This window comes from Puma concolor, chromosome C1 (genome assembly GCF_028749965.1).
Source record: "Puma concolor isolate L17-30 chromosome C1, mPumCon1.1.hap2, whole genome shotgun sequence".
Lineage (NCBI taxonomy): Eukaryota > Metazoa > Chordata > Mammalia > Carnivora > Felidae > Puma > Puma concolor.
Window position 1 is genome coordinate 143,446,274 of NC_141674.1, and position 27,324 is coordinate 143,473,597.

General features: G+C 41.0%; 1 protein-coding gene across 6 annotated transcripts in view; it reads right to left on the minus strand.

Annotated features, from left to right (window-relative positions):
- Nucleotides 1-27,324, minus strand: part of CACNB4 (calcium voltage-gated channel auxiliary subunit beta 4) — a 264,301-nt gene that overhangs the window by 144,350 nt on the left and 92,627 nt on the right. Inside the window, exons 1-2 of one of the 6 annotated variants that reach the window (XM_086718597.1) lie at nucleotides 5,873-6,179; nucleotides 3,777-3,932 (exon numbers count right to left, since the gene is read on the minus strand). The exons of 2 other annotated variants lie outside the window; for them this stretch is intronic. In XM_086718597.1, the coding sequence (XP_086574723.1) occupies nucleotides 3,777-3,782 (6 nt within the window). In that variant the 5' untranslated portion in view covers nucleotides 3,783-3,932; nucleotides 5,873-6,179. Of the gene's footprint in view, nucleotides 1-3,776; nucleotides 3,937-4,059; nucleotides 4,145-5,872; nucleotides 6,182-27,324 lie in introns of those variants that run through there. 3 more of the 6 variants (XM_086718595.1, XM_086718596.1, XM_086718594.1) reach the window with 3 other exon arrangements.

Here is a 27,324-nt window from a genome sequence, read left to right on the forward strand (position 1 = left end):
GTTTCGCTATTTCTTTTTTTTTAAGGTTTTTTTTCCCCTAAAGTAATATCTATACCCAATGTGGGGCCCAAACCCACAACCTTGAGATCAAGAGTCACATGCTCCACCAACTGGGCCAGCCTGGCATCCCTCCTGAACAGATGCAAAAGAAACAAAAATAGGACGCAGGAAGTACTGATACTATGGCACCGTTTAAGACGAGAGAAAAATACTTATTACTAAAACTATATATTTATATTATAAAAGAATACATGAATGCAGAGTGAGCCCAAGCACTTTTCTATTTAGATCTTGCAAACTATCACGTGAGCTATCTGAGCCGCCTTCCTTTTGGTCTACCTGTGAGAACTGCAAGAGTGGCTGCACGGTTTAAGCTTAGATTCACACTCCAGAATCTTAAAAAGTTCAAAGTCCAAGCCATAAAAACCTACAACTCCCAACCTGCTTGCCATTATTTTATATGAACTGTAAAATCCCTTGAGTTTACACACCAAGCAGTGGCCTACTGGTGCCTGGTCTCAAGTAAGGTCACATGCCAGAGTCCTTACCAGTCCAGCGGTTTAGAGTTGTTACTGTTTTTCAAGTCAGTGTGGCCCAATGCAAACACATCAAAGGCAAGTAAATCAGCCTGATTTAGATCAGCTACAGAGTATCTACAGAGCTTTCTTGGCATAATTTTTAACTTAGCCTCATGGATATCTGAGCTCATGACATGATGATCATTGCAAAGGACTGGTGGAGGAGGGAAGAGAGGTAACAAAAAACAGTAACAGTCCAGTTATGTCTTCTTGTCCTCTTCCGGTGACTCAGTTTACCCAGGTAAGGGATATTAAAGGGAGATGGTGAGCAGAATGATGAGAGAACCACCCACATAGAAATAAGGTCTACACTGAACTCTGATAGAAAAGGAAAGGGTAAAGCAAAGATGCTTGCTCACCTTCACCCTAAAAGTACGTGTTTTCCTAGTAATTGTCGACCTTCCTACAGAATACCTTGTACCATAAAAAAATGTAGTGTTCACTAAGCACATGTGGAGGGAGTCACAGGGCTATATTCTAAATCCTGATGGACTCATCATAATCTAATAGGAAGAAGAACACCCACAGGAGAGAAGACAGCGAAGTCCCAGAGAAAATGTGGGGATCAATCCTAACACATCATTCTGTCACTTGAAAGTGGAAATGGTAGAGAAGGTGATGAGACTGATGACCTTGGAGAGGCAAATTCATGGGTTCTAATCAGATTTAAGGAATTTCTATAGCTCAATGACAACTACATCTAGAAATCATTTCAACATATATTTTAGAAAACCATCATTGCTAAGAACTGATTGATGAAAGAGAACTTTCTGTTCATCATTCACTTAGATTCTGAACAAATACCAGAATCACTCAGCTGAGTAAAACAGGTTGATGTTCTCAAATTTCTTACACAAACCATGAGCAGCATTTGTCTTTCCTCTCTGGCCAGTGAAGCCAACAGACCTTGGCTTCTTTAACGGAACAGGTCTCATTCTCTAGAAATAGGCCAGAAAGACTTTCTAACCCCAGAAGGTCCTCTGATCTGCCAAACCATAAAGACCTCCAGCCTTCTCGTTTCCAAAAGGCATCTAATCCTTAGTATCTCTAGAGTCTTCTTCCAAAAGTCCCTAAACACACAAAGCCGTCTGTCTGAAGTTGATCCTCCTTCCTAGCAAGCACAAGGACATATCTTCATATTTAAAAGAACTATATTATATCTTTGAAAACAGCAATTCTTTATTCTCTTGTGGATGTGTGCCTTTCAACCCTCTTGGGTATCTTTCTTTATGTCAAAAGAAGTTAATTTTTCATCTCCAAAAGCTGTGTGGCAGAAATCTCCCACTTAGCGTTAACCATTAATTAGCAAAGCACGGAGCATATCTATATATGAATGTACAGGGCATACAGTGTGCCTACACCTGCAGGAACACAGACATTTAGGCAAACGTGCAGAGTTGTGCAGCTTATAGAAAGTGAGTAGTTTAAATCATTAACATATAGTTATAATAATGTATAGGTACATTTGATTTAAATATGTGCTTTTATATGTACATACAGATATTACGTACACATTATAGTTTGTAAAATTCACCTTCACTTTAACTTTTACGTCTGTAACATTTCTAACAGTATCAGTAAATACATTATGCTCCTTTCTGTGACTTACAGAGAATATATTTTCCTCTCTAGTAAATGCCCTGAATTATGATCTGATCATCTTTTTCACTGAAAAAGATCATGTCTCTCCCTCTCAGTACTTTAGAATTTAAGCATTTGGAAATGGAAGCAATTGTGTTGGAGAAATCAACTATTAATTCTATGTGCAAATAGCCCTGGCTTCACTTTACAAAATACTCTAAGAATCTATACTTCATTTAAATTGCTCAAAGTCACAGAAGGTCTGTGCAGGAGTTTTAAATTTTGCAAAGCATCTCTTGCACGGGCCAGTCTAGTCCTAGTGTGCTGAATCTTTTATCAAATGAGAACATCATTTCACAGCATAGGATGCAATACACACACAGTAGCAGGTTTAGAATGGCATATTCACGGATATGTGCATTGACAGTTTGAAAAGATACAAGGCAGTATGATAACAGTCATTATCTTGGGGTAGATTTTTAGGTAACTTTTTCTACTTATTTGCTTCTTCCATTTATCCCCATAAGAACATCCCTGCTATTGTGTGTATAATAAACCCCTGCTGAATAAAAAAATAAATCTACTCATAATGATCTCACAAAAGCCAAAATATACAGTGAATCCATTTATGAAACATGTATACCAATGAGCAGGTCTATCAAAATCTATTTTGATCGATAAAAAGTACATAGAGTATACTGGAGGCTCAATGAGTGAAAAGTATCTTGGCACCTGGACTTGTATTAAGACCAAGTGCAGGTAGTGAAAGTGGAATAAGGCAATCCTGACACAGAAGACAACATAGTACAAGTCTGTGCGCATGATCTATTGTAACTGGCCTGGTCTGGATATGGACTCATTCAGGAGCACACATTCCTTTATCCATGGCAAGGCAACAGAAGGAGTAAGGTGATGTTCTGCGTGAAATCTCCCATTCCCGCGCAGAGCCCTTGCTGTGGGGCACTGAATCATCTTTTGCACTTCCTTGTATTCTGAATGATGCAGACAATTAACTACTCTCCTGGAAACCAGGGCAGAAGCTAACGGACTTGTCCAAAAAGGCTCCATAGAACTCAAGAATCTAAAATGCCCAGACTCAAGTGTGTTCCCACAAGGCTCTTGTTCCTCTCTCTTTATACATATAAAGCATGAAATACGGAGATTACAACTGAAAAGCTAGGGTATTAGAAGTCTAATATCTATCTCTGGACCAGAATCTTAAGAAAAACCTTGCATAACAGTACCAAAGTCTCTCTCACACTGCGGGGATGTGAGGTGCTAACAGTGTATAATAATGCTTTATTCTTACTCAGAATAAAATACCATCAGTCCCTAGGCAAGATGATCTCATTACAGACTTACTGTGTGAACACGCTGAATACAATCACTTATCACATGTTAAACCCCCACACACCCCGCAAAGGCATTTTCAACAGCGCAGAGTGGTCGGAAATATGTGGATGGCAACCCAGCCCCCCAAAGAAAGTGCCGTACTCAGCTTTTAGTGCCTGTATATTCTTGGACTGCAGCTGGTCATTGGAGAAAAGCCTGTCCACACCTATCCACCAGACCTGATCCAAGAGCTTTGTTTCAATCTGGGCAACCCCCCACACTTACAGCCATAAATGCATTGGCACTGAGAAAGACTGCTGAGGATGTGGCACTCCAGGTGTGGCTTTATTTCTCACTTCACCGGGTCAGCTATTTAGGCCTAGTCTTCTCCATTGGCTTGAAGCTTTGTTCACACCATCTTGGGTAACACATCACATTATTCTTCCTTATAAAAACAAATAAACTCAAATGAGCATTCTGAGCCAGTTCACCCCTCCAAACACCTCTGTCTTCCCCTCTAATTTAAGTGACACGCTTTCAGTCCCACCCAACCGAAAGCTTCCCATACTTTCAGGTGAGGATTGGCCAGATGTCTTTCTTCGTTCCTTGGGTTTCCCACCTTCCTCGCCTCCGCAGATCCCCGAGGATCTCAGGCTGCTGGCCACCACTGAGTCACCAGGAGCACAGCACTGCAGTACCTAGCACTACCCGCCATCAACTACCGCCAGAGTCAAATCACTGCACTCTTCACTCTCTCCCCCTCCCCTCCAGAAAAACTCAGCTGTCCTGTGAGGCTTGACCAAAAGAAAAAAAAAATGCTTTCATACTTCTAATGGCTCCCCTCTGAACCAGTGCATCGGAAATTTATACAGTTCTAGAGAACAAGGTGCTGGATACATTAGTTCCTAGCCGACTCTGTTCATTCCAGCCAGTTTCAAAAATAACCTGTTATTCCGAAATAACTCCGATCTACCTAAGTGCAACACAGTGCCCGAGGTAAAATCGATGGTCGCGAATAAAAATTACAATCCAATAAGGCATCACATGTTTCATAACTGAGTGTGGAGAGAAGGGGTGTGAGAAATAATCAGGCTTCCTGAAGAACCCCAGATGGTTTACTGAACTCCTATAGGTGCATTTTCCATTCTTCCACCCCACTTGCACGTGTGGACTTTCTCTATTTCAGCCACCAATGTTTCAAACTACAGTCCCTTGCAATAAACTGGCAGTGTAATAATTTACAAGCACGCTGGGCAACACTCAGAGAGACTTTGCAGAAACAGAGTTAGAGTCAAGGCTAACACACAGACAGGAAGGAAAAATGGAATGCCTTATCAGAACAGAGAATTTTTATCTTTAATAGAGTACATCATTTGATACATATGTCTGCATTGATGTGTACCATGGGGCTTTTTTGTTGTTATTGTTGTTATGGTCTGTTTATTTGGTGGGTTAGCCAGGGAATCTTATATAACACATTTCCTGTTTCAAATGTAGCAACATGTATGGCATTGCACTCCTATAAAATTCAGACTCCCCACAGCGGGTCCCATTAGCCACCCCAAATCATTTTACCTTGCACGGTTTCTAGATGATTGATGAAAAATCAAGAACTGCCACTAGCCATAGTAAAAGATTCGGCAATCAGCTTTACCCTATATTTGAAAGCTAACATTCTGGTGGTATGATTTTAGGGATTTCAGAAAACCATTTTCATCCTGATGTTAATAGATTACATGAGCCTGACCTACGGAGGGAAAGGAGTCCAGTTTTCTCAGCCAAAACACACGTGAGCCTACTTCAGTCTTCCAGGGCAGAGTACAGTGACTCTACCCTCTGCCTCTGCACTGGGGTGTTCTATGACCACAACCTTTGTATCTGATTTCCTTAACAAAGAAGCAGATCTGCACCACTTGTTTGGCCAGAAAGCACGTAACACAGCTACAGCTGAACAACTTCCATTCATGCTAGCTCAATAAACAATGTGTATTATATAATGAATGAGCCTTTTCTGTGAACCCTTCTATTGGAAAACATAGGCACTTTCTGCATAGTTTAAGCCAGGCTACAAGGAGCAGTTACCCCTCGTGAGATCAAACGTGGACTGAGTAATGTATAAATCCGAACAGCCTACACTCTCAGATGCCTTTGCAAGCACCTAATTTCTTTTTTGCATGACAAGAAATTATGTAATAAAAAATAATCTCTGTTCACTCTAAACTACACAGAGAGCATTTACACAGCAGCTAGCAAGCACCCGAATGATGTTGGCTTTCAGCTCCATGTTCCCTGCGTTGCCTAAGAAATGGGGTTGGGGGGGGTGGTTAGTGAGAGGAGGAAGAGGAGGGGAGAGGGAATCAGCTATCTATGAAAATACTTACAGCCTCTGAGTCTTCAATTCCATGCAGGTACAAATTGTCATACATGGAGGTCTGAGAATCCAGAGCACTTCTTTCAAGGCAAAAATAAAATTGCTACAGAAGCCCCAGCTACAGCTAAGAGATAGAAAAGGCCTGTTGGAAGAACTGCGTCTGCCTTATCAATTCCTGTGGATTTACTAGGCAAGATGCTATTCATTCACATCACACAGGGTGAGGTTATCCCCAGAGGCAGTCCAGCCCTGGCATTTTATCTGCCTTCCCAATACAGAGCATAAAAAAGCAAAACCCTTCCTCAACCACAGACTGGTGACTGAGCTAGGAAAGCGGCCTGTGATTGGCTCAGCTTCCCTGCTTCAGTCAGCTGAAGAGCGTTCCCTTGGAGAGTGGAGGGCGCCTCAGAGCATCCTACCCAGCCAAGAGCTGCTTCCTGTTTCGCCCGTACTGTGTAGTTCTGCAATATACACTTATCGATATCTGAAAGGCTGCTTGGAATGCTTGGAAAGGCAGACTCTTGAATACTTCAAACACAACTCCTCACCTTCTTAATTAAATTCACAATGGGTGGGTGGGGGGTGGGGGAGCAAAGGAGAAATTTTATTTTCAGAGAATATTGTATAAAGACAGGCAAACAGATACTAATCTCCATCCAACATCTCTGCTTAACAGATGCAGTTTAAGTCAAACAGGCAATAAGTCATTTAAAATTAAAAAAAAAAAAACCCACCAAGGTAAAGGAAAATGTTAAATAAACAGATGGTAAGATTTCTTGTGGGAATTTCTGCTGTAAAAGTTTTCAATGTTCTCGCTGAAGTCTCTCTGCCCCACTGGTAAGAAAATACCTCCGTGACCCAACTGTTGAAGTTTGAAAAAGGAGCCCAAAGACTCTCAAAGGCTTGTAGTTAGATGCAAAATGTTCAATGTCTTTTTAACTTGACATTTTTAACCTCCTATAAGTGACAACCAGTATTTTAACTTCAATCTCTCACCCCCTTTCCAATACTTAGACCTTTAAAATTCCTAAGACGGCACTGATCATCTCCCAAAGCCCAAACAGAAAATGCTTACTCTCTCCCTATGCTCCCACCACAATTCAGCTTGACCTAGGACAGGGCCCACGCTGGAGCTTACCCAGATGCTTTCTGGTCAACCAATAAGGTTCTGCAGCCTTCAAACAGGAGAGCTCTATAGCTCACACTAAGAGAAGTCAGCTAAATTTGGAAAAAAAGAAGTTAGTGATGGGCAAAGAACATAATCTAGAGAAACTGCATGACTCACTGGGGTAAGCAGTGACCCAGAAACTCAGAGGCTCTGAGTCCAATATCAGCTTCAGCATTAATTGGTTGGATGACTCTGGACCAGTCACCACTTCTACGGGCTTTAGTTTCTTCACCTGCCAAATTGAGGTAAGAAATAACTCAGAGAAAGAACTTTGAAATCTAAAGTGCAACATAAACACTTATCAATGACAACCCTGCTTTGTCAGCCGGAAGGCATTGGCTGCAGTTCACGGGAGCTCAGCACAGGAGTAACTGGCTGGCCCTGGACCTAGGAAATAAGACCTGTGCTTCTAGCCAGTATCTCTGAAAAGCGTAACTCTTAAAGGAACAAACCTGAATCACAAAAGGCAACCTAAGAGTTACAGCTGTTGAGCAGAGCACTGTTCTTCTGGGTCTGCACTGACCTACCGATATCTTTCAATCATAGTTGCATGCCTAGGAAACAGCACCAATACTTAGTCACTTTCAAATATAAAAGATGGCAAAGGGATTCATCTGTCCTTCAGAACCCCAAATGTCTTTCAGAACCTTCATACAGGATGTCATCTGTGCCATAGCAGAGGGAGAAATGGCAGAAGAGGATGGGGGCAACTGGCAAGATTTCAGAGGGAAAAAACCCAGGGCTAGCTCTACCTGTTGACAACTGTGGGTCCTGGAGCAAGTTCCTGCCGGGCTGAACCTCAGCTCTCCCCTCCATAAAGCAAGAGGACTGTGTCAAAGGATTTGGAAGCTCAAATTCTTGTATCAAACTCTGTTATTATAATTAACTACAGCCATATGGTATTTCAACCAGAATCTGCAGAAAATTGAGGCAAGAGGGTCTTTTCTCTCCTTGGATTTTCTAGATCATTTCCTTACTTTACCACTTCAGTTGGGAGTATAGGTATTTCTGGAGTATCTTTAAATAGGCAACTAAATTACAGGTGAAACGAGAGGCAGTCCACTTCCATAACTCACCCAGGTGAGAGAAACTGCTCCCTACTGGGAAAACTGGGCACCTCTCCTGCATTTCCTGGCCTTGGAGTGCTCCTGACAGCTAATGTGAGAGTCCAAAGGAGGTTTTTAAGGAGGAGGGGCTCATTCTGTGATACACAAATGTATGCAATAAGCAAGTGGGACACCAGGAGGGAGGCAGTGGATAGAGCAGAGCATCCCGTAGTTACTCCTGCAACTCAGCCTCTCCAGGACTAAGAACAATGTGAAGCAGGGGCAGCCTGGCTTGGTCTGCTTCCCAAGACATTACAAGAATGCTGGACTCAGAACCAAAAACTGTTAGAGGTGGGAGGACCTCAGAGGTCATCTAATCCAGCCCTCATTTTAATACCAGAATGGTTAAAATGCTGTATTGAAAGCCACATTTTTTTATACTTGAGTGTTCCTTCCCCACTCCCTTCTTTTTTTTTTTTTAAGATTTTATTTTTAAGTCATCTCTATACCCAACATGGGGCTCGTACTTACTACCCTGAGATCAAAAGCCACATCACTGAATGAGCCAGGCTCCCCTCCCCACTCCCTTCTTGATGGGGTTTTCAAGATAAGGGATGAGAAGCAGTGGGCATGTTCCCAGGAGGAATTTGGCAAAAACAGAAGCAGGTCACTTTGGTGGGGAAAACCCCTATCTTTTCTTACTTTCATCCTAAAAGTGGTCCCATCCCAAGTCATTTGGTCACCCGCAGCTGACAAGAGAAAAATCAACAAACAGACTGGGGAATCTGTCCCTAGGATTTCGATCTACACAGACTAAGCCCCACACCCGCAAATCACCTAAAGACTTCAATCCAATACTCAGGCTAATCCCAGAGTTCCAGAAGAACTCTAGTGAGAGATTCATTCTGGACTTCCCCAAAGGAACTCTGAGGAGTTTCTAGGAAAATGAACTCCAAGAGAATTTGCAAGTGACAATCTCTGTGCCTATATTCTCAGAACTGAGAGCTGGCAGAGAAGTATTGAGAGACCCCTGGGAGCTTCCTGGGTCTGTTTCAGATCATCTCAAGTCCCTAGTTTTTGATAAAAGGGCCTTGGGATTGCAGCAAGTCTAAGTTCCAAGGGCCACATTTCAATTCTCGCTGCAGCATGAGGTGAAAACTAGCTGAGGGCCTGGCACCCTCAGGGTTTTTTTTAACTTGAAGAGTTCTCTAGTTCAGTGACTGGCTGAGAGGATAAAAGAGACACCACCCACAACCAGTCTCCTTCTCCAACGTCAGGCTAAAGTGAGAACAAGTCTGAAAACCTTGTGGCTCAGCTTGTGTTGGTGTTTCCATGAACACAACTACCTCTCATGTTGAGTAGCCTCCAAAACTGCATAGCCGCCTCCCAGAAAGGCTGCCTTCCATTTTGAGGCTGCTCTGCGGAATGTGTGTTTCACCCAATTCCATTCAAGCCACCTCTCATTACGATCCACAGTTCAAAGTCACAAGACCTCATGAAATGGCATTGCCTACCTGATTCTATTTTGTAAAGTCCATGTGATTCTTGGTATGGAGGTAGTTCTTGCAACTTGACAAATGTCTCATCTGAGCTCAATTCAGTGGAGGAAGTGTTATGGCTCTCGACAAATCAGGAAAGCTCTCTTCGGTATCTCAAGGGAAGAGTTTGGTTTTTGTTGGTTTCAAACCTACGGATATGGAGTTCCTTTCCCTTAGCCGGCCTGGGCTTTGTGGTCAGCAAACCCATGGAGTTGGCAGTGCAGTCAAAGGTCAAGCATTTCTCCTTTGCACTTGTCTTGGGAGGTGGGGCGGGAGGGAGAGAAAAGTGAAAAGCTAGCTGATTAGCTCTGAGCTCTAGAAAGCCATGATCAAGACAGCTGGTACTGATTTGGAAGCAAAAGGGAATTCTGCTATCTGATTTTCCATCCAGATTTCTCCAGAATTTCACTTTTCTAAGCCAGCGTAGTTATATGTTCTATAGCAGGACTCTGAGAGGTCAGGGAGAGACAAAGGAACAGTGTTTGGATTCTTATTGGCTCTATGGGCTAAAGCACAAACCCAAGGCTTTTCCTTGCCAATTCAGCCTTGGGGTTGTTTTGCTCTTTGTTTTTGTTTAAGGTTTACTAAGTGAACACAGTGTGCTAGATGATTTTCTCCCTCTTCTGTTCTGCAACTATTAATCCACTCATTCACCTCTAGAAATCTGTGGGGCACTGTAAGCATTAATATTGTAACCCCTGTTTCCTCCCTGATGTGATTCAGACAGGTGGTACCTGCAGAGCAGACAAAGAAATGGAAACAAAAATACAAAACACTACCATCAATTCCCCTTTTAGTAGTTTTCTGAGTTTGAGTTTAGACTTTACTACCTAGAGAGGCACATCCTGGACTCTCTCTGGGCCTCATCTGTAACATGGAGATAAGAATAGTTCTGGATCGAATGAGTTAATATATGAAGGGTGCATGGAAAGTGCCTGGTACATTAAAAGGCAGAAAGAAAGAATTGGTATTTTTTTTTTCCCAAAGGAAGTAGTATGGAATCAGGGCCACCTACCTTGCCCAGCTCCAAGGCCCCCCACATACTGCAGTTTGTGCGAATGGTACTCCCAGGCACGGTGTAAGAGGAATACTATGGAACAGAGTGGTTAAGAGCAGGGACTCCTAACACATCCCCACTGTGCCACTTCCCAGCTGGATAACACTCAGCAAGCCACTTGGTCTTTTTGTGCCTCAATTTCCTCATTTATAAAACGAAGATTATCCTAAGATTATCGTGCAGATCAAAAGCCTTGATACAGGAAAGTGCTCAGAACGGTGCCTGGTACAAACTCAGTGCTCCACAAGTATGAGCTGCTTCTTTAAATTCTGGCCTAAAGCCGTGGGATGGGATTTGCCTCTGGGATGGGATTCCTACTACCTGCCTCTGATGCTGGCCTGGTCCTATCCATCCCCACCTGGGTCCCTCGTCTCAGCCAGCAGAGCTGAAATCAGCATCCTGCCTCCCGCTGCCCTACTTAACTTCATGCCAGCCTCCTCCCGGTTGCCTACCTGCTTTCTCTGGCCAGGCTGGCTGCTCCTTATGCTGAAGCTGGCATGCACGCCCAGGCCTTCTCAGCTTGATAGCACCCCGACCCTGCAGCCACCACACTGAGCGCCACATTCTCCTGTGTGTCCCAGCACACGAGATACCCACGCTCCCGGATACCCAGCATTCCCGCACCGGCCTTCCCAGCAGACTGACTTCCGTCACCCCCGCCAGTCACTCCTGGACTGCCCCAACCTGTCACAAACCACTGCCAAGAAAAGGTCCCCCGTGGAAATCCTGTAACACATGCCACTATTGGTTCTGACCAAGGAGGCGAGAGGAGTGTGAGAAAGACCGACACAGAGAGAGACAGGGATAAAAAGGCAGAGACGGAAAACCCTAGAGACACTCAAAGTAAGGATGAATATATGGAGTAGCTCCCTTCCTCCCTGCCATTCTTGATGGCTCCAGGAAAAAAATAATACTTCATAATTCATAAAAGAGCAAGTGTGGGTAAGGTAGAAAATTCCCATGGCCTATTCAACTTGACAGAAAATGACAGATCCCTCCCTGTGATTGACATATTACTCAGAAATCTCTCACTTCCTAAAATTTCTGTTAAAAAAAATTGCCAATCTCTTGACAAAAACATTCCACATAGCCACAATTTTCATTAATGCTACGTAACTCTACCTTCCATTCTTCTCCAAAATGAACTGAGGAGACTAGTCCAGCTGGCCTCCTCTCTGTCACCTATACATCATTTAGCTAATATTATTCATGCTAATTTAACAGTTACAGCTTCTACACTGCCACCTGCTCTGCACTACTTTAGAGGCTGGGGACTCGAGTATCAGCAGGACAGGACTGCATCCTCCTGGAAGCTGACAGAGGGATGGTACGGTAGCGATACTGGAGATCTCGAAGACAGAGACTGAACCAAGGAGATGGTTGCAATCCTGGAGAGTAATCTGATTCCTTTATCTGCAAAGCTTCAGCAGGGGAGAGAAGCAGGAAAGGGGGAAGGAAGAGCTCAGTCTCACAGATGCGACAGGGCAGAAATGAATCAGTCACCAACTTACTATGTGGCTTTGGGCAAACCACTTTCCCAAGCTTCCTAATTTGCTATCAGGGGTAAACCTTAGTTTAGGGGTTTTTTAAGGTGAAACTTGTTATATTGCATTTTCTCTACTGTTACCACTTTTAGGTAGAAATTCATGTTTTTCCCTCCCAGAGGGAGTTTTTCTCTCTGATTTGACAACACAGTTTATGTACAGATCCATTTAGCCATCAAATAAACATCCACAAATGTGTATTGGGTACCTAATATCTCCTCCAAACAAAAATGAGATTGTGTCAGATCCTGTCTGAAATTTTTCAAGGCTTCCTGTTGCTCTTAAGATAAAGACCCAAATCTTTAATGTGGTCTAGCATGGCTTGATGTTTCTCTTCTGTCACCCCTCATTTTGCCCCCTGTGTCCTTTACTCTCTTCTGTACAGCCAGTCTGCTCTTTTTGGACACATCACACACACCCCACAACCACTCTGCTTTGTCTATTCTGAGTCCTTTGCCTGGAACCCTATCCCTTCTCCCACCTTACCCTCCATAAATATGCATTAGTGAAACTGATGAATTAATACCTTTCTCCAGAATGTGAGTTCTATGGAAAGAGAAAACCTGTAGCTTCTTATTCACCATTATATCCTCACTGTCTAGCACAGAGCCTTGTGCATAGTTTTCAATAAATACGCGAATAATTCATGAATGGCCCTGAACTCCTTGGCTACTTCTGCACTTTGGCTACCAAAACAGCGTAGTGAGTAACACACACACACACACACACACACACACACACACACACACAGGCTTACAAAATGAAATATGGATATTTTTTGAAGATAAGAAAACCTAGAACATGAGCATCCCTAGAGGGTCCACACCAAATTGTCTTCATGCCCTGACTGGGAGAGCAGTCCTGTTCAGATTTAGATTCTTACAAATTAAATAATCTAGGTATGATGTACTGGTGTTGCTTTAACAACATCTTTATTTCAAAGAAAACAATTATCTCAATTTACAATGTGCTGATAATTTGGGGGAGGGGGGCAAAAGACTCCATGATCATTCATATCTTCAGACCCTTGCTCACAATGTTCACTCTGTCTGGGAAGTCTCGTCCACTATGCACACTCCACCCTCAGCTTTTTGTATTTGGTGAAGTCATTCCTTCTTGCGAGTCCAGTGTAAATGTCACAAAGACCTTCCCCAACTCCCTCATACATTAAATACTGCTTCCTCTATATTCCTTTAGCACTCTGCCCTTCTCTACTTCTATTAATAGGCTTAACACATGACAATGTACTTTGTCCAATAAACCTGCTCCTTCCACTGCAAGATGAGCAACTAAAGAACAAGAACCACGTCTTACTCAGTTTTATACCCAAATGCTTCATTCCATAGAAGATCCTCCATAAATACTAGTTGCAGGAACTAAATGACACACATGAAAAGAAAATCCACATTTCGAGCTCTAATGACACTGCCGTCATCAAAACCCATGCAGACTATGCTGTAGATGTTTGATTCTTAACGGAGTCAAAAGAAAAGGAAATGAGCCAGGAATCTGTGAGGTCAATTTAAAGGCTGCTGTAGATTTAGAAAAAAAAAGCCACAAAAATGGAAAGGGGTGTCAGAAACTCAGGTATGAGCTGGACTTGGGTCAGTTGCAGTCTTTTCTTAGGTGGAATCTATGAGCAAAGGGGATATTGGTACATGATGGACGAATAGTAGTGTTAGGGTCCTGAGATGTTTCCTAAAGCTTTGCTGCCTCAGAACATAGTTTTGAAGAAATACCTATTTCCCCTCGGAAAAAAGTGCCAGACCATGTATCCTTAAAGGGCAGGAACTATGTCTTTTTCATCTTTATGTTAATAGGAGTTAGACCATCTGACCCAATGCCTATCAAAATAACTAGAAAATAGAAGTTCAGTGACTACACTGGAAAAAGCCAAGTAAGCAAGTATGATATAGATGACTTCCACAATACCACATAGCCTGAGGGGACCATGGTCTCATGGTCCCAAAGGCACCTCACCAGGTTGTGTCATTTCTTCTAATTTTTCTTTCACAAAATGCTGACAAAACTAAAATGGTGGTCAGTTATAGCAAATTCCCACCCCACCCGCTCCATCCCCTTAAAGCCAGACCATTGTAATGTAAATTTTTAGCCACAATAAGCTTGTTTGTTTTCTGAAACCAAGGATTAGGGACAAAGACAAAATGTTGGTAAAGTAAAAACACAAATTGCCAATTGCATACTGCTTTTTCAAAGCCCAAATGATTTTTTTTTAATTTTCAACTCTATTGAGTTTTTGAATCGAAGTAGACCACTACAAAAAGAAAATTATTCACCACCTTTAGCAAGGTCTCTAAGGATTTCCTCATGAAGATTTGAATTGTCAGTATAATTTCTCTTAGTTCCCAATCTGTTTGGTCATTTCCTTTGCAGTACTGGATGGAAAATTAGTTGAAGCACTAAGTCCAAAGCCTTTTCCCAAGAGGCACAAACGGAAACAAGCTGAGTTACTTGATCTAAATTCCAATTCTCAGAAGTGATTCTTGCATCAAATATTCAAAAAAATAACAATCATCTCCACAGAAAATAGTAGAAATTTGGGGACAAATAACAAAAATAATGTATATTTGTACTGACAGAAAACAGAGGAGAATGAAAAAAATGATTAATAATTCCTTATATCTATAGGCATATCTCAAATTCAAAAGCATAAACAAATTAAATAAGCATAAAGACTTTAGACACACACACACACACACACACACACACACACACACACACACTACTGGGCTTTGGAAAGTTGTTTGGCAATGAATGCATTTTTCCTTATGTCAGAAAGTGATCTCTCAAAAGTTAATAAATATAGATTGAAAATTAAAAATAGCAATATCCAGGGGCACCTAGGTAGCTCAGTTGGTTAGATGTCTGACTCTTAACTTTGTCCGAGGGCATGGTCTCATGGTTGCTGAGTTCCAGCCCCTTGTGGGGCTCTGCACTGACAGTGAGGAACTTGCTTGGGATTCCCTCTCTCCCTCTTTCTCTGCCTCTCCCCTGCTCTCTCTCTCTCTCTCTCAAAATAAATAAATAAACTTAAAAAAAAATAGCAATATCTGGGGGCACCTGGCTGGCTCAGTTGAAAGAACATGGGACTCGATCTGAGAGTCCTGAATTTGAGCCCCATGTTGGTTGTAGAGATTACTAAAAAAAATAAATAAATAAACTTAAAAAATAACAATATCCAAATAAATATTTAGGCGCCATATACCTTACAGCACACAAAACTCACTGCATTTCTGAAGCATATATCGAAGGGAAAGCTATAAATACTACATGACCTTTTGGTCTGGCATACTTTAGAAATCTATGTTCTTCTAAACTGGGAAAGTCAGTAGTATCATAATTTTTCAATAACGGTAGTTTAAAACAAATTATTTCTAACAGTCCCTCTAAGTTACTCTTTAATATCCAATTAGCTCTAAATAAATATAAAACACTACAATATGGTAAACAGGTAACTAGTCAGTCTGGAAATAGTGTCAAATCATAATGTTCCCTTGGTTTCTTGGGCTCCTCTAACCATCCATTCAAACCTATGGATCCCATAAACATGGAAGGACTCTGTTAACATAATTTGGATATGATAACACGATATGAAGACACTAACAGTCCATTCCGGAAAACAGGGGGGAAATTCATTAAACACATTGCTCTCAGAGTACTATCAGCAGGCATTAGGAAAAGGAGTATTAGTAGTAAATGTTCAGATTTACCTAACTTAATGAGAAATTACAAGCTTTTTCCTACAAGTTACCTTTAAAGCTTTCCACCAAAGTCTTGAACTAAAAGACAATGTCAGGCAGATGGCCTGTGGGCCTTGACTAATATAGGCTTACTTTAAAAAACAAAACAAAACGTTATTTAGTACAAGAGTAAGACATTAACCAACCACAATTTTGGAAATCATTATCTTATCTTCCAACAAGCAAATCAACTACTAAAAGTTGCGGGAGAAGAATAAAGGTCCGGTAGGAGAAAGGATGACCCAGCTAAGTTCATGGCAAGTAGAGGTCATGCATTTCCTTCCACATTCAGCTCTTGTTGGTTGTGTTTACTTCATGTTGAACCTTATACGTGATGAATATAAAGCAACCGGAATGATCTGAAGGGTTGGAAATCATGGGGAAACTGCCTACCATCACACAACTCTGAAACTATAAACGAAGAGAATAAATATATTTTTCATTATATTTGCCCTCCATCTTCTTGTTTACCATCATTATGTCTTTCTTATCCTTACTTGATCCTTATTTCATCCACTCACTACACTTTCCCGAAAACATGTGCTTACAATCCAGCTTCCTGCTGCTTCTTATGCCTGAAACCAACTTAAGCATTTTTCTAGTTGACTGAAATTTTCCACAAATCCTACCTTCGCAGATCAACTCTCCACTTTATAATGAGATCTTCCACTGCCAATTCTTCCAGAAAATTTGTTTTTCAAACATTTCCAAGGAGTAGATTTTTTTTTTTCTGAGTAAATATGTTCTTTTAAAAAGTGATAATGTAGGGGCACCCTGGGTGGCTCAGTTGGTTAAGCGTCCGACTCTTAATTTTGGCTCAGATGATGATCTCATGGTCATAAGATCGAGTCCCGCATCGGGCTCCACACTGAGTGTGGCACCTGCTTGGGATTCTCTCTCTGCTCCCCCACCTCTAAAAAAAAAAAAAAAAAACTTAAAATATTAAAATTAAAAAAAATGATACTGTGCAAAACTTGCAAAATTCAGGAAAGTACAATGACAAGAATAAAAATCTATAGTCTTACTGCTGAAATGATTATGGTTACTACTTTGGTTTCTTTCTCTGTATGCACTCCCATCTCTGTCAACAATTTTGTTTCACATTTAAAACATGTTCCATGTAAACTTTTGTATTCTCTTAACAATAACAAGTATTTTCTCCCACATTACTAAAAACTCCTTATAATTTATTACAATTACATAATATTGCATCATATGAATATAATATGCAGTTCTCATTGTTTGGCTCTTATAAATAATGTTAGAATTATATTTGTCTGCAATTCAGATTATTTTCCTGGGCTGAGTCCCAGATATTCTTGGGTCAGAGTGTATGAACATTTTAAGTCTCCTAATCACAATGCCAAATACTGTGCAGAAAGATTTCTACCAATTTACATACCTATTAGTTCAATGTGAAATGCTGGTTCTAAGCCCTATCGCTAGCCATGGGGCAAGGGTGGGGGGTGGGGGAACCTAATGGTCTAATTTTTTTAATCTGTTTATTTGATGTGCAAAAAGTGGCATCTCACTGCTGCTTTAATTTGCAGTTTTTGCTAATGAACATATATATTTGTTAATAAACATATTTTTGCAACGCTGCATTTTTTTCATAAGGACGGCAAATCTACTTTCTCTGAGTGACGAATTTCCACATCTAAATAACAAAGACTATGATGTTCTTGTCTCCAGTTTCTTCTGGGAAAGTCTTATGAAAATGGCATTAAAGACAATGGCTCTCAACAATGGCAGAAGATCAAAATTACCTGTGGAGCTTTTAAAAAATCTATTTACACTCTAGAAATAGAGGTTCTAGAATAGTAGAGGTTCTATCATCTATATTTTCTAAAATCCTCACTGCCATTTTAGCAGGCAACTGAATGAGAAGACCACCGAGCTAAGACCGCAACAGTTAAATAAAATATCACACTTGTCAAGTAAATAAGAAAGTGCATGCAATTCTTCAGGCAAGTGATGAAGAGTATGTGCCCTATACTATCATTTTATTCTATGCTGCTGATCATACAACCATAAAGCAACTTATTTACTCTGTGAGATCTACTTTTACTGGGTCACATAACATTGCCTATATATCAACTCTCATTTCTAAGAACGATCTTGTTTCACATGAAAAGAAAGTAATCTAAATACTGATGTACCAGCACTTGGCATTTGGCAGAAGTATTTCCACAGTAGATAGGATAAACATCTGGTGTGTTTTTCCAAAATGGCACTTCTTCCAACTCAAAGGGAGCTTCTGCCTGTATTCTATGGGCCAGGGATAAGTGTTCATATTACTTACTGATTTATGGGGATGTTTACCAAAATACGAAATCTCAGCTAACCCTTAGACCCACCCCAACCCCACTCCCATCTCTAAACAATAAATTACTTCCCTTGAACACTAGTAAGCGTCATAGTGGAAGAAGCTATGACTATTAATACTGGTGTCACAGGGCTTAGCATAGTCATAACCTGACACAACCTGGCTTAGAAAGTGCCCTCGTGTCACTCTCAGAGCTAGGTTAGCTAACACTATCAGGGGGCAAAATATGAGGGGAAAAAAGATCTACATCAGAGAGAAAAGTGTTTTCTAAGTCAACTCTAGTAAATCCTATTTGGCTGGAATATACTAGCATAAGAACAGCCTGGGCCCAATCAGACTCGCCTAGCATTGCCTGGACCTGAGGGCCACCTTTAGCGTAATCCCTTATTGCGGATCCCAAATTGAACCGTAATAAATCATTGGCACAAGTTCTGTAAGAGCTATTTCAGAGATTGTTTCTTTCCATGGTAGGTGCTAAAAGTGACCATCCCGTACCACCACAGAGAGACCATTCTGGAAGAAAGATATGGAAGGAGAGCACCAACTGAAGTGCTAAGACCCAGTACTTACACTCTTGGGTCAGAATGTAATGACTAAACCCATATCCTTGACAAATCTGTAAGTGGAAAACTGATTCGAATTTTCCAACAACAAAAAAAAGTAAGGTGCGGATTTTCAAAATTAGGTAAAATATGAATCCCAGTGAATTCTTTTATCTGTTCTGCAAATAAATTCCCCAAAGTATCAGCATTACCATGCTAACCACCTTGGGCTCTTGGTACAAATTGATTGATAACGATGGATAGGCTATATGAACTTCAAAAATGAAATCTTTATATGGCAATGGATATTCTTTATGGTTTACTACTGCAGCTCAGGGGGGTGCTTCAGTCTCTTGGCTTGGTTGAGTTCAGAGAAGCAAAGTGAACACTCTGCTTCATTCTGTTCATCTCTCTCCAGGGGCTCTTTGCCTGCCTTTGGATTGTACCTGCCATGGACATCAGTCTCAAAAAAGCCTCAGGACAGAAAAGCTTGGAGGCCACTGAGTATAATGAACTATGATAATGCATTCAAAATAAAGGGACTTTGTTGATGTTTTGAACTAAGTAAAAGAGAGAGAGAGAGAAAAAAAAAAAGCATTAACAAGTGCACCAAACTTAGTGACTGGAATTAGCAAATCAGGACACATATACAAAAGTGTAATCACAAGGTCACACGTTCACACCTAGGCATTTAGCTGTGTGTCACTGTAAATCACCACACCAGCACTTTCCCTCCTCTTCATTTTTTTTTTTTATTTTTCTAAATTTAGCGTCATTACAAATGCTGTTAACTCAGATAACTTAGAATCTATGCACAGGAAAGTGAATCACAGTTTCCATGAAATCCACCAATTTAAATGTCTTCCCTTTTGTATATTTCCATTTCCAATGACACTATCTCAATCATTATGTATCATTTTCTGGTGTTCACTCTTGAGGATTTATACACCTGCATAAATTTGCCTGAAAAATATCTTTATATATATCCATTAGAGATTGTACCCCTCCTTTTGAAAATCTGATCCCATGAAATAATTTTTATATTCCCTTATTACCAAATAACTTACTACCAAATCAAATACAATTTTTTAAAAGATTGTAAGTTTGAGATGAGAATACACTGCTTAAATAATCTAGAAATCAAAGTGAAGTAAAATCTTATTGGGAAATTGTTGTAAGTGATTGGCTATAAATTAGTGTTACTGTCTATTTCTTTCTAAAAAAAAGTCAAAGTGGACAACAACAGCAAATGGATAGAAAAACCAGGCTTCCTACCCAAGGACAGCGTCTCTTCTATTAACTCCCCTACAGGTGTCTCTCAGTTACTCACATTCACTTGCTCTGTGGCCCTGAGGAGCTTTCTAGACCCTAAATACCTCACCTAATACATCAGCCTTTCCTACGCTCACTGCACTCACATACTGGCGGAATCTAAAAACTTTCTCCACCCTACACCAGAGTGGGTTAACAGTCTGATTTTTTTTTTTAATCAAAATTATGCAGGTGCAGCCTCATGACCTCCACTGGTCTCTCCATACTACTGTTTTAGTCAACCCAGGCTGCTGTAACAAAATACAATATACTGGGGGGCTTGACCAACAAACATTTATTTCTCATTGTTCTAGAGGGTGGGAAGTCCAAGATCAGGGTGCCAGCAGATTTGGTGTCTGGTGAGAGCCCCTCTTCCTTTTTGGCAAATGGCCACCTTCTTGTCATACTCTCACATGGCTGAGAGAGCAAGTTCTAGTGTTTCTTCCTCTCCTTATGAGGGCACTTACCTTATCACAGAGGCTCCACTCTCTTTGTCGAAACCCAATTACTTTCCAGCGGCCTCACCTCAAAATATTATCACACTGGGAATTGGAGTTTCAAAATATGAATCGGTGGGGGACACACTCAGATATAACAACTGCCCAGCACTCTTTCTGTATCTATCAGTTTCTCCTCAGTCCACACAAACTTTCATCACTCTGAAAGTTCTACCTCATCCCTCTTCCTTTACCATTAACAGATTATCTCACGCCCCAACTCTCCAGAAGGAGAACATGTCAACAATCCCTGGGTTTCCTGTTCCATCCCACAAATTGGACCTCTTTCCATTCCATTCCTTCTAAGGTTGAGTTCTTCGTCTGTGCTCTGAACCCCGATCTCTCAGGCCTCATTATGAACCTGGTTCCATACTCTCTTGACAATAACTTCAACCCATACCTCTCACCTTAACACATAAGTGTTGTTAAGTACCATTCACTTTCAAGAACAACCGCCAGTCCCTCGCCTTGACTCTCAACACTACAACCTATTTCCATTTTTCCTTCATAGTCAACATTCAGAGAGTATATCTACACTCTTTATCTTCATTTATTCTATTTAGTCTTCACAATCCACCCATTTCTCACTCAAACTGTTCTCACCAACGTGGCCAATGACCATTTTGTCAGTGTATCTACAGAATTTCATCTTTCATGACCTCTGACACTTTAGACCTCCCCTTTGTTGGAAGCTCTCTGCCCACCTCTCCAACTTTCCAGAATTCTACCTCAAGCTCTCCCTTAGCTTCAACCACCTACCATCTTCTGATAATTCAGACATAAGTATGTTCAGTTCAAATTCAGGTCTGAAGTTCCAAGTCCTTGTACCCTAAAACAGAATGGCACTTCTACCCAGTTGTCTGATTTAGAGATTTAAAGATAATCCATGACTCTTCCCTTCCCTCCCTCCACTGAATCCCACATTCTGTTATTATTCCCAACACCTTTTGAACTCCTCTTCTCTCAATCCCTAGGAGTTTAGCCTCTCCTAATTTTTTCCCTGCATTGTTGTGATAGTCTCCTTACCGGCCTTCCTGTCTCCAGCTGTGCCCACCTCTCAAGTCCCACATCTTTCCACTTTAATACCAAAATATTCTGCAAAACTTACCTTATGACCTCCTTTTCTTTAATATAAAATTCGAATTCTTTCATGGATAAAGTACACACCACTTCCTGATGTGACTGGCCTCATCTCCTGCATGACATCCTCATACCACATACTCCAGCCACACCATACAGTAGTTCCTGAAGTGCTTGGACTTGCTATCCTGTGTTTCTGAAAATACTGAACCATTTTCCTCAAAAAATGGTTTCCTACCTCATTCTCTTTACCTTACTTTCTCTATTAGTCATTCGAAAGTCAGCCTAAGCACCTCCTCACTTGGAAGCCTTGCCCAAAGCACAAATCCTTCTGGTCAGAGATTATAAGGTCCCTGCTGCAAGATATCTCAGGCTCCAGCACCCCCATATCCCAGCATGTACCACAGTGTGCTGTCCACACTTAGGTGAGAACAGGAATTCCGGGAGGAACAGGGACTAGACATTGCTGTACTATCGATTCCTTAAAAACCACTGCAGTGCCTATTCCACAAAATGTGTTCCCCAATTTTTTTAATACATGAAAGAGTTCTACAAACTCTCAGATTAACCTCATCATTGGTCAAGGGGTTTCAATGAAACATATTCTAATCCCTTTTACTCTTTGATTAGACTTAACACACCAGTGTCATGACATTCCTCCTGATGAAGGTACTATTTCAACCGAGCAAGAGAACAAGGAACTAGCCAGTCAACTGCATCGGAAAGAGTGCTGTGTGCAGAGACACATAACAAGAGATGTGAGGAGAATTTTCAAAAATTAGTTTGATAAAGTGACAAGTAAGTCCACTTACAATCTTGCTAATAGTTGTTTAAAAAGTCGTTTTGGAATGCTGTTTTGCAAATGGGAGTTGGTGAATGGTGTAGCTATACAAAATGACATAATCCAGTGGGAATACATTTGCAATGAATTACATATGGAATACAAATTATATTAAGGTTCTTTCAAAAACTGCATGTCTAAGTCCCATTTATCTTTAGACATTTGGTTATACCAGAAAATATCTGAGAGAAGCCTGCTTATGATGAAATCCAGATTATCTCTAACATGTTCCCAAATAGCATTTACTAAATCTCTTCAGAAAGAATGCTTGTGTACTGCTCTACACAATGGAGGTGAGCTGCTCATCACCTCCTAACTCAGAGTTTAGCTCCAGATTAAGCTTTAGGACTCTGAGCACAGGAATTCCATTTTGGAGATGCAAGTTAGCTCTAATTATAACCAATAACAAATAAAGCCAAAATTCCAGATTGGCTGGAGCCTAGCCAGTCCCTTCCTGGACTGGAAGGGAACCAGTCTTCCCAGAAGTTGGTCTTCGCCGTTGGTAAGCTCATTGTGAAGTATGTCTTCATATTAGTCCCTAACAAGACAACTGAGTTTAACTCTTGGCCTGTCTGAAGGCAGAGGTTGACCAGATGACTTTTCCTTATCTCCTATTATAATTCTACGTATGTGGTTCTGAATTGGAAGTAGCCATTATGTGCCAAACTCTGTTAATGTGCCAAACGACATGGCAATAATTGAAAAGGGGGTGTGAAGAATGTGCCTCTAACTTTCTAAAGTCATAACCATCTGAATGTAGAGCTTCTGAAAATCTTATTTTGACCATAAAGGTATTATATGACCAAAATCTTATTTGACTGTAAAAACAAAACAAAACAAAACAAAACAAAACAAAAAACCCACACATAATCCTTTTCTTCATCTTTTCATTTTTCTGGCTTCCAAATTCTAACAAGTCAGGAAATATTATCTTTATCAGCAGAGATTTAAACAGAGATGTTGAAGGAGATGCTTCTAATGATCTCTTCATCATTCTGTGGTGGCAGTCATCTTAATTTGGCTTCCTCCAAAGCAGAACCTAAGTTAAAGGATTTTAGGAGCTGCTCTCAGGAAGCAGGAATGAGGAAGACAGGAGACTGGGTCAAGAAGGAAGAAAAGCCAACGAAGAATACATTCCTGATTCACCATTTCAAGTAATTAGGGCTTAATCCTACTGAGGACTTCTGAGCAACAGGGTAAAATGCCCGTCAAATTGCTCCTCTGAAGGTATAGGAGTAGTTTGAAGGGCATTTAATCATCAAATCTTCTGAGCCATAGCTGACAGAGCGTTAACTCCTCTGCATCTGAGGAAAAGCTTCAGCAAGGACTGAGTAAACTCCAGAGGCTTCAGGAGGAAGCCCTGAGGCAAAAAAAGAGAGACAGCAAGCAGACTTTGTGCACCAGAACTGTCCACCACAGCTGCAGCTTAATTTGAGGTGGAGAGAGGTGATGTGGCCTGGGGCCCCCAAAGTGCCAGCTATAAGTATATGTGGGTATAAGATTCTTTATGCAATGTGGCAAGCTGCACTTGCTATTTTTAAAAAGTACTTTTCTCTTCATTTTGTCCCATTTCCTGGGAATTTTAATTAATAACGATGTGCATTTCCTCCCTGCATTATTAGTTTATCTTTCAAGTAATTAAGAATGAAATCTAAGGGCAAGTGTGGCTTTAGGAGGTTGTTAAGTACATAACTGTGGAGAGAAAAGAAATACAGTAACCACTGGCAGGGATCATTAAGTGGATACCTACTCTGGAGGGCTTTTACTTATCAACACAAAGTTCTAGCTTTTTCTGTAAACATCGTAGCTATTTCACGTGTCATTATGATAGTTCCTGACAGGTGTGAATGCAAACCGGTCCTTGGGGAGCAAATTTAAGTTTCCAGAAAAGGTGCAACCAGACTCTAGCCACTGCATCAATCAAAGATACAACTCTCAGCCCCATGTCTTCCTTTATTCCACCTGGGACCCATTTTGTCACCCCTAGAAAAAGTTGCTGCTATGAGCACTCAGTCGATGCAAGCTGAACATTTCCCATCCTCTGAGTGACTTTTACTCTGCTAAAATCAAGGTCAAGCCATGTCACTAAAGAAGCTTTGGAAAGATTCCACTTCCTAAATTGCAAATGGTTTTGCAAGCGATGCAAACAGAAAACTTCAGTTTTCAGTACTGTCAGAATGATACCTTCATAGGCTTCTAAATTCAGTAATTATTGTTTTCCTCACACCCACTGACAGGGCTGAAATTGAGTGGATCTCACAAGGTTCTCAACTCTGGTACCTTTTTGGGGAAGTGTAGGAAGAAAGGACAAGAAAACATCTCAGATAAGGTCAGGGTCAGAGATGTTGAACCATGTTTCCTTAACATCTTTTTTAACTATCAAGGCTTTACCCACAAGCTTCCCTCTTGTTAGGAAACACATTTTTGATCACTAACTATATCTAGAAACACTCTTTGAGACAAAGTAATTTGTAGATACCATTTTTGTTTGACCCAGGAAGCCTAGACCTACTTTCAGGGACAGGAACTAGGAGCCTGGGGCCCAGGAGAGAGATATTCATGGGAGCCAATGACAGTTGAGTGAGACCAGGAGGATAAGGCAACGGAGGTGAAGCAAGGATGAAACAACACAGCAGGGAGAAATGTGCAGCCCAGGTGAGGCAAACAAACTGCAGGAGGGAAGTGAGCAGAAAAATAAGCTAGTTCTGGTCGCTACTGCTCCGAACAAAGGGGCATAGGTCGGGGACTACTTTTAAAGTTGAAATGGATAAATGCAAAGAAACACATTTGGAGAATATCAGTCGAATGTGTCTAATATCCTCATACTGAGGTTTAAATTTTACTAGGATGCCTCCTGGGCTCCGAATGCAAACATTATTGTCTGCCCAGCCTACATCTAGGAGACACATACATGCAAAGGCCAGATTCCTTCTAGCCCACGGATTCCTATAAGCCTTGCAAATTCTTACAATGGCTTCTGTGCCCAAGTGAAAACAGAAAGCAACTTAGACTTGAGGCCCATATGCTGATCAAGCCAGGAATTAGATAAATTTGCAGAAACCTTAGTTTTTAAGCTGTTCAGAAGTTTATACTCAGCAAGACATACTCCAAAATATTACTGGCCCAATTATTACCTCCAAAAGGTTGGCAAGCAGAAATGTCAATGTTAACTATGAATATGACTATCCCCTTAGATACATACCAGGAGTGTTCTTGTCCTTTAGATGACACAGTAAAAATATACCTTGAAAACTTCCCCAGGCAGTGACAATAAACCACAAGGCCATTGCAGTTATAAGGTCAAAGGAAAAAAACATCATGTGTGAACTTTTTCTGCAGCTTGTGTTTAGCATAAAAGGTGTTTAGCCCATTAGACTGAATTAGAATGAGTTTAAAAAAAAAGGTGCTTAATTTGCAGGCAAAATAACTCAAAGCATAATACCACAGTGGAGATGCTTCATTACAGTCTACCATTTACAAGTCTGTGAGGCCTGGCAGTGCGGCCTGGTACGCAGATCCTATGTTATAACACCATCCACCAGCACCTGCTAGAACCATCAACTACTCCTAAGAAGAAGCAACGTTTTCCTTGGCCCAGTTTACTTGAACATTTCCTACAGCTCCTCAAATAGCTTTGATTCGACCAAGTTGTTGCAGGGCTGACCTTGCAAACAAGTTCAAAGCAGTTCAAAGTCTGCAAAGGGAAAATATGCTTGTAGATGAATGCTTGGTGCAAGTCCTTATTAAGAAGAAAGAATGTTTTCCATTCTGCTGTTGTTTTTCTCAAACGACCATATAAACAACGACTCCAGCCATGATTATCCTTCAGACAACTCACCTGGATTCAAAGAAGGCATTGCCAATGGCAGGTATGGGTATGGCGAAAAAAAAATCCATTTGCTTGCAGACACCGCACCTCTAGCCTGCTCAGACAGAGTCTGAGCAATACAACCGCGGCATTTGTTTTTTCACCCACTTATTGAATGAGGCTCAAACAAAACAAATTCGAGGCCCAGCTTCCCCTGTGTGTTCTTTGACTGTGAATGTCGAGACCCTCATATACCGCCCAGACAACAAAAAATGAATGGAGTAAGAACCCCTGGAGATGCTCTGTGATTCAGGGGATTGGAGCAGAGAACTCAGAAGCTCCAAGTGTTAATGCTGGGTCAGCCTATGACTTGCCAAGTGACCTTATATAATCCTCCTGGCTTTCAGTTTTTTCCTTCTGCAAACAGAAAATGCGAGTGTCTCAAAAATTAAAAGTCTGATATCCACTCCCTTCCCAATGCTTTTACCTTTCTTCCAATCTGGAGCTGAGTAAAGCTGCCATTCCATTCCACTACTAAAGAATACAGAAACTACAGAACAGTTTTCCTATTTTCTTTTGCATGATTGCCTCTCTTCTGAACGGTAGTTTCCAAGACTGAAAACCAAATATCTTGCCTAGGAGGCTAAAGAAAAGGAGGGAGAAACAGAGTTATAGGAAATGTCATGACAAACAGACACAGCTCAAGACAAGCTCTGGTCTTCAAACTGGCAGCTGTTACCAGTTGGTGTTTAAGAAAAAACAACAAGGATCTAATCTCTACAGCTGAGGTGTTCTGATGGTTGTATAAATTTACATCATAGGGCATGAGAGCCAAGGGATTTTTATTTCACTGTGGAAAAAAAATAGATAAATAAGATATTTACACTCTGTAGTGGGTTGAATGGTGCCTCCCATAAGATCTGTCCATATCCAGGGGTACCTG